This window comes from Pangasianodon hypophthalmus, chromosome 13 (assembly GCF_027358585.1).
Source record: "Pangasianodon hypophthalmus isolate fPanHyp1 chromosome 13, fPanHyp1.pri, whole genome shotgun sequence".
Classification (NCBI taxonomy): Eukaryota; Metazoa; Chordata; class Actinopteri; order Siluriformes; family Pangasiidae; genus Pangasianodon; species Pangasianodon hypophthalmus.
Window position 1 is genome coordinate 20868371 of NC_069722.1, and position 8783 is coordinate 20877153.

The following is an 8783-nucleotide window of genomic DNA, read 5'->3' on the forward strand; positions in this document are numbered from 1 at the left end:
CGAGGATACTTACCCTGACTTAAAAAAGACTCTTTAAAAATTTCTTTCTTTCTCCTCTCTTACAGGTTTCCGCAAAATCAGTTTGGATGACCTACGCAAAGCTTACATTGTTAAGGATGTTCAGCAATACATCTTGCACAGGCTAGACCAGGAAGAGGCACTACGGCAACACCTGACCAAGGAGACAGCAGAAATGCTGAACCAGCTCCATATTAAGAGCAGCGGCTGCTTCTTGTACCTGGAGCGTGTCCTGGATGGCGTGGTTGATAACTTCATCATGCTGCGTGAGATCCGCGACATCCCAGGAACACTAAATGGACTTTACCTGTGGCTCTGCCAAAGACTTTTTGTCAGAAAGCAATTTGCCAAAGTGCAACCCATCCTGAATGTCATTCTGGCCGCATGCAGGCCGTTGACAGTGAAGGAGTTGTACCATGCCGTCTGGACTAAAAACATGACCCTGACCATGGAGGAGTTTCAGAAAAAGATGGACATTCTCTCCAAATTGCTTGTGGATGGACTTGGAGGTACCAAGATTCTTTTTCACTACAGTTTTGCTGAGTGGCTTCTTGATGTTAAGCACTGCACTCAAAAATACCTTTGCAATGCTGCTGAGGGTCACCGGATGATGGCTATGAGCTATACGTGTAGAGCCAAGCAGCTCAAACCTCTGGAGGTGCAGGAGTTTGCTTTTCACTTGATCAACTCCAACCTGCAGATTGAACCTTTTAACCTAGCTCTGTGGATGGTGTGGAATGGCACACCTGCAAAAGACTCTCTTTCTACATCCATTCCCAAAGAGCAGGAGGTCTTGCAGCTTTTGGTCAAAGCTGGAGCTCACATCAGCAATGAGGATGATCATGCTTCATGCATTGTTCAGCAAGCCCTGGAGCGAGAGGATTCCATCCGCACTTTGCTTGATAATGGTGCTTCAGTAAACCAAAGTGACTCCAGTGGACGAACTCTACTGGCTAATGCAGCGTACAGTGGCAACCTGGATGTGGTGAATCTGCTCATTTCCAGAGGTGCCAATATGGAGCTTGAGGACAACCACGGACAGACACCACTCACACTTGCTGCCAGACAAGGACACACCAAGGTAGTTAACTGCCTGATCGGCTGCGATGCCAACATCAACCACACGGATCATGATGGCTGGACTGCTTTAAGGTCTGCAGCTTGGGGTGGTCACTCTGAAGTGGTCTCGGCACTCCTCTATGCAGGTGCCAAGGTTGATTGTGCAGATGCAGACAGCAGAACTGCCCTGAGGGCTGCAGCATGGGGAGGTCATGAGGATATTGTCCTTAACCTTTTACAGCATGGAGCAGAAGTCAACAAGGCTGATAATGAAGGAAGGACTGCACTTATTGCGGCAGCCTACATGGGACACAGAGAGATTGTCGAGCACCTGCTGGACCATGGTGCTGAGGTAAACCATGAGGATGTTGATGGACGAACAGCTTTGTCTGTTGCAGCCCTCTGTGTCCCTGCTAGCAAAGGCCACGCCTCGGTGGTTAGTCTTCTCATTGACCGTGGTGCTGAAGTGGACCACTGTGATAAAGACTGCATGACACCTCTTCTGGTTGCTGCCTATGAAGGGCATGTGGATGTAGTGGATTTGCTTCTAGAAGGAGGAGCAGATGTTGACCATACAGACAATAATGGACGAACACCTTTGCTTGCTGCAGCATCCATGGGACATGCTTCTGTTGTCAATACATTGCTTTTTTGGGGTGCAGCGGTGGACAGTATTGATAGTGAAGGAAGGACTGTGCTCAGCATTGCATCTGCTCAAGGGAATGTGGAGGTGGTCCGAACTCTGCTGGACAGAGGCCTCGATGAAAATCACAGAGATGATGCTGGTTGGACACCTTTACACATGGCAGCATTTGAGGGACATAGACAGGTGTGTGATGCCCTCATTGAACAAGGTGCTCGATGCTCAGAGGTGGACAATGATGGACGTATACCCTTGATCCTGGCTGCTCAGGAGGGACATTATGACTGTGTGCACATCCTCCTTGAGAATAAGTCCTGCATTGATCAGAGAGGGTATGATGGAAGAAACTCCCTCAGGGTTGCAGCTATGGAAGGACACAGAGATATTGTAGAGCTTTTGCTGAGTCATGGAGCTGACATAGACTACAAAGACGCTGATGGCCGCCCAACCTTATACATACTGGCACTTGAGAATCAGCTAGGCATGGCTGAGTATTTTTTAGAGAACGGAGCGAATGTAGAGGCGAGTGATACTGAGGGCAGGACAGCCCTTCATGTTTCCTGTTGGCAAGGCCATGTGGAAATGGTAAGATTGCTGATCAGCTACCATGCAGATGTGAATTCTTGCGACAATGAAAAGCGATCTGCTCTTCAATCTGCTGCGTGGCAAGGTCACACAAAAGTCGTCCAATTTTTGATTGACAGTGGCACTCATGTTGATCATACTTGCAATCAGGGAGCCACCGCACTTGGCATTGCTGCTCAAGAAGGTCACATTGATGTAGTACGCATTCTTCTTGAGCATGGTGCAGATCCAAACCATGCAGACCAGTTTGGTCGTACAGCCATGAGGGTGGCAGCCAAAGGAGGCCACTCAATGATCATTAAACTTTTAGAGAAATATGGTGCCACTAGTCTGAATGGCTGCAATCCCTCACCTATACATACTATGGAGCAGAAAACCCCACTCTCAGTTACAGGAAAGATGCAATCACTTACTATCAAATCCAGTAGTTCTGGTAGCACAGGAGCTGGAGATGTTCAACCATCAGGTCGAGGTTTATCTAATGGACCTGTTCATGCTTTCAGCTCCCCTTCTGAATCTCCAGACTCCACAGTGGACAGGCAGAAGTCCTCCCTCTCCAATAATTCCCTGAAAAGCTCAAAGAACTCATCGCTGAGGACTACTTCGTCCACCTCAACAGCCCAGACAGTGCCCATAGATAGTTTCCATGGACTTAGCTTCACAGAGCAAATCCAGCAGCACTCTCTGCCTCGAAGTCGCAGCAGGCAGTCTATAGTTTCCCCTTCTTCGACCACAAAGTCCATCGGCCCACAGCCCGGATCACCTACCAGTGAATTTGATTGGAGTCAAGTGAAACCAGGTCTGAAATCCTCTAAAGGAGGAAAGAGTGGGAATGGGACAAACTATTGCACAAGAAAGGAAGGATCTGGAGACAAGAAGAAATCTAAAAACAGTAATGCCCTTCCACATGGTCAGGTTTTGGAATATGAGATGACCCAATTTGATAAAAGAGTTACTCTCAACAAGCCAGTGTCCAACTTTGCAGTAAAGGATCCTCATTGCAAGATTGTGCTGGGAGGCTCCAACACTCTGGACTCTGGCCAATCACAGGAGTCATATTATATCCAGCAGCAGAGTTGTGCTGAGAAGAAGAGAAATGGGATTATGACCAACCCTAACTATCACCTACAGGGAAATCAAGTCTATTTAGGGAGAGTCTCAGTACCCAGAACTGTGCACAACAGGGGACAGCAGGATGTTCTTGACAACTACCCATTAGGGGAGTCTGAATTAAGCCTTAAACAAGCTCTGAAACTACAGATTGAAGGATCAGACCCTGGGTTCAACTACAAGAAAGAGACGCCATTATAACTGGTAAGTGGAAGTACTTGACCTGTACTCCATTTTATTTAAGATGGTAGTGCTGTCCACACTGCATAATGTAGTGCAAATTTGAAATACATCATTAAAAGAAAATACTTCGATTTGGTGTTTGGATACTGTATGGCTCTGAGCCATTGTCAATTTACAGGGTAATTGGTCTTTAGTCAAGTATGCAGCCATTTAAATAACTGTAATAGAATTATGCATGTAGTTTTTTTGTAAAAATGTACATGTTGTGCCAGGAAAACATTTTCCAACCGAATACTGACTGAAATGATTTTGTTTCAGGCATCTTAAACTGAAACCCTCATCCAGATGTTATGGAGAATGTGCCAAAGCAGCTGTTTTCATCGGGAAAAAAAATATCACGGGTTGTATGTATGAAAATTCTCAGATCGAAAAGTGCTTGATCTAGAATCAGATTTTATATGTCCTAATATTGTTGAACACAACATGAAATTATCAGAAAGGACCTGATCCTAGATTGGCACTTAACTCCTGAAATGTATACATATGCTCCCAGAAACCATTGCTACTCAGCCCTCAATGAAACACCTCAGCTAGAATAAAAAGAAGGAGGAAAAAAAACAAACAAAAAAAAAAAAACAAATGTGGAAACCCAAGGGAAGTATCCTGATTGCAGCATTTGGCAAATAATATGAACTGAATATCTATGTGCCTACCGATGTTACAGCCTACTCATATTCATGCACATCATCATTTTAATTTAATGTATTGCTATTTAATTAGCCATGTATGCACTTTTTATTTTTTCTGCAATGAGAAAAAAAATCTAATCACTTATGCTCAGTTTTCTATTTTTCTTCATTTTTATGGTGCTTGTTTTTTTGGTTTTATTATTATTATTATTATTATTATTATTTTTATTTTTATTTTTTCATTTTTAATCAACAAAATTGGTTCAGTGTTTTTGCTTGTTTATCACATCTCTTTTCTACCTGTATAATACAAGAAAAAATGGACAGCAGTGTATCAGCTGACTAGGGAAAAGATCAAGAATATCAATAATCGCCTCTGGAAAGAAAATATCAAAGACACATCATATCTCTTTCCTATTCCTGTTGTTATAATTACAAATTTTGTCAGTCAGTCAGTCAGTCAGTCAGTATGCATTTAATAGTAATGGCAGATACAAATTACTCCCCTTCAGTGTAGTCAATCATATTTATTTTGAAAAAAAAAAAAAAGCCACTTTTAGTTGTCATACTATTTCATGGTGCTGTGTGCAGTTTTTATTTGCTATTACAATTATTTTTCAACTTTGTCGCCTCCATTGTCTTATTTTAACTTTATATCATGTTTTTTGTAGTATTACCAGTGCCCTGAGGGGCGGAGTTAATTTGACCCTGCCTCGCATTTTTATTTAGTCCCTGTGGGACCTTTTTTTTTTTTTTTTAACCATTTATTATTATGTTGAATTATTTACAGTCATATTTAAACATGAATAGAATTTGGTGCTATATACGAAATGGTTTTCTGTAATCAAAAATTGACTGATTGTTCAATTTGTCCCCCGACTATTTTCCAGACTATAAGACATTTTTTTTCCTCTAGAATGTACTGTGACCTATACAACCATTTAACATGTGTTATACAAAATCCAACCAATAAATGAAGTGAATTTACAGTCATCATGGCAAGCACAAATTACCAATGTTTGGTTTTGAAGCCAATATTCAACTTTATTTGACTGAGCCACCTGGTTCATCATGGGTGGACAGATCAGGAAATTTTTATCTAGCCCATCAGGCAAGGAAAACCTCCAATGTGTAGGTTTTTTCTTTCTCTGGTTGTTGAACCTACTTGTCCATAGGTACAGTGGCCAGGCTACTGATTTGTCCACCCCTGATTATGTAAAATTTAAATGCCTGTTACATTAAAATTTACTCAGTTTTACTTTTCCCGTAAATGTACTTGAAAGAGCAAAGACATGCTCATGAGTCGAGACTTTAACAAGAATGTTACTGTTGATAACTACGTTTTGTTCATTGTCGTACTATGACCTAAACCACATCGCTAAAGTCCGTGTGAAGAACTGGATGAGGTTTAGGGACGATATTTATGAAAAAATATTTGGGTGAGATAGAGCGACATTGCATATTTAGCTACATTAGCCTCATAGTTACAATGCAAACCTAAAGAAATAAAGATTGTACACTATACGCTGATTGAATATCTTTAAGATAATTTCGGGTTTTTATTGTTCCTTAAATGTGATTTCTGAAAGGCAGCAACTTATAGATTTTATTTTCTCAAATAAACATGTCTTATAGTAAGGAAAATACAGTAAGCCTAATCCTGTCCTTAATTATATTTTCAGTGGGAATTCCAATTTAAAAACAATTTTTCAGTCTATGACTAGGCTTCGTCTGTCCTGACAATTATGTACCATTATGCTAATGCTGACAAAATAGAAAGATTTTCTCTTTGTCGAAACATCAAACTGAAGAAAAACAACATGGCAAAGCGGCTGGAAATGTGTCTCCTCTGTTAAAATATTGAGTAATTCATATTTTGGTTTCAGGGCATCATCTGAAACGTGTTCTCGTCATGCCAAAGTTGAAACAGTAATGGGTGAGTGAGTGAATCTATACGAGTCGAGTGTGTGTAGCGCTTCGTTTTACGCTGCTGGCAGTGAGAGCTGAAGAATAAAAGAAAGGTGATAGCAAAAAAAAAAAGTAATAATCATAATAAAAGACTAACAAAGACAGTTGAAAGCTCGGGATGTCTGAACAAGAGCCTTTCATTCGAAGGTAGAGAGAGAGAAAGAGTCTTTGAAAAGGAATTCTGGACAGTATTCAGAAATGTTAAGCCATCTGTTGACCTGCAGTGTTGCTTCATTTTCTTTTTCTGTTCTTCCACCGTGCATGTCTGTCTGTCTGTTCTGTGTAATAGCTCAACCTCGGGGTTCGATGAAAGAAGTGTGAGATTGGAGATTGTAAATAGCTTGACCATGTACATTTAAACTTCACTTTTTTTTCTTGTATTATATTAAGGCGATTTTTTTCTGACGTATATTAAAGTGCTTAATAAACATATTTGCTTTACTGCTGAAGCTGTTTGTTCTCCTTGATTCAGTCTCCTTGATTCAGTCTTTGACGACAGCAGTGTATACGCACAGAATTATTGGAATCTTTGAAAAAAATTAATATATAAAAAGTAATACATGCTATAAGTGATCTTATGAGGTTATACATATCAGGGAGATTCATTCTTACATCTTCAATAGCAGCGTTCTGATCAGGATCATGTTGGATCAAGATCAAGATAGGCTCCGAGCCTAATCCCAGGAACGCTGGTCCAAAGGTGGTGATAGGGCACCATACAGAGACACATTGGGACATTTCAGCATAGCCAATCCACTCATCAATGCTTTTGGAGGTGGGAGGAAACCAGGGAACCCAGAGGAAACCCATGCGGATAGGGGTAGAACATATCAGACTCCTTACAGGCAGTAACCCAAGTTCAGGATCAAACCAGAGAGCCTGGAGATGTGAAGCGGCAACACTACCTACTGTCCCACCCTAGAGGAATGTTGTATAATTTTACTTAAATATGTTTTTTTCAAATTAAAAAAAAAAAAAAGTAGTTTTTTTCTACAAAACTCTTACATTAATATTTAGAGACAGCCCTGACTCTCTTCTCATAATGTTTAACAAGGTTGGTAACACTTGTAGAGGAACCTTGGTCCACTACTCAATACAGAACCTTTTAAGCTCATTTATTTTCTTATGTTTGTGCATTTTATTACTGTTTTACAAAATATGACTGTTGATTAGGAAGTACAATATACTGTGTGGCCAAAAGTATGTGGACAACTGACCACCAAATCCATTTGCAGTTCTTCCCCAAACTGTTGCCCCAAAGAACAAAATTGTATAGGATGTCTTTTTATGCTGTAGCATTACAATTTCCCTTCACTGGAACTAAGGGGCGCAAATATGTTCCAGCATGACAATGCCCCTATGCACAAAGCGTGGGCTGTGAAGACATGATTTGCCAAAGAATTTGAGTGACCTGCAAAGAGCCCTGACCTCAACCCCACTGAGCACTTTTCAGATGAACTGGAATACCGACGGAACCCCAGGCCTCTCCTCCCCAAAATCACTGCCTGACCTCGCCAATGAAATCCCCCCAAAGCCCCACAACCATGCTCCAAAATCTAGTGGAAAGCCTTCCTGGAAGAATGTAGGTTATTATAACTGCAAAGAGGGACTAAATTTGGAATGGGATATTCAACAAGAACATACAGGTGTGATGGTCACGAGTCCAAACACTTTTGGCCATAGAGTGTATGTTTGGCTCTGCATCTTGTCGAAAGCTCTATCTATGGTCAAGTCTTAACCTCCTGGAAGATGCAGCCAGGTTTTGGGCTGAATTCATGATTCCATGTGTCTTCACAAGGCCCCCTGAACTACCAGCCAAAAAACAGCCCCAAACCATCACTGATCCACTGCTATATTTTACAAATATTTTTTTTAACATCTTATACTGGTCTGTATTTGGTGAGATGGAAGGGGTTCTTTCTTGTTCTTTCAGCTCGTTGTTATGCAAGTGGCTTTTAATGGTTGGTTTTGAAACTTGACAACCACAAGAATTAGTTCTAAACCTGGGCTCTTTTGCCTTCCCTTTAGTAAATTTCACTGGTTCAGACGTGTAACTTTTTATAGCCATAATTCTGTTTAATGGTATTTTTAACAGCATATGTAGTTTTTTTATATATCCAGTACTTGATTTGTCGCCCCATAATGATCAGTCAGGGATGTTTTTTTTTTTTTTCCCTCTGTGTCATGTAGAGACAAAGTCACATAAAGCCTCTAAGTGTCACCTTACAAGTTTTGACTTAAGCCTTTTAATACATTCTCCAGCATTGCTTTGTAAAAAGGTATGCAAAATACGATGCTTTTGAGTGGGTGAATGGGTTATCTGGGGCTTATGAAGGTACCATTCATAAAATGTTTTTTGTGTGTGTGTGTGTGTGTGTGTGTGTGTGTAGGGTATAATAAAAGGAGTCAAACGCTTGTGTGACTTGTTAGGACAAGGTGAAAATGTCAGAGATGTGTGTTTGATTAAAAAAAAAGTGTGTGTGTGTGTGTTAAAAACAAACAGGAGAGTGTGTAACAAGAGTGTGATG

The 8783-nt window shown here is 40.9% G+C and overlaps 1 protein-coding gene across 1 annotated transcript in view; it reads left to right on the plus strand.

The window, feature by feature from the left end:
* The window catches only part of ankrd50 (ankyrin repeat domain 50), a 35162-nt gene extending 28458 nt beyond the window's left edge, over positions 1–6704 (plus strand). The window contains exons 4-5 of the mRNA XM_026916633.3: positions 66–3619; positions 3917–6704. Of these exons, the coding sequence (XP_026772434.1) occupies positions 66–3616 (3551 nt within the window). The 3' untranslated portion in view covers positions 3617–3619; positions 3917–6704. The remainder of the gene's footprint in view (positions 1–65; positions 3620–3916) is intronic.
* The last annotated feature ends 2079 nt before the right edge of the window (positions 6705–8783 follow it).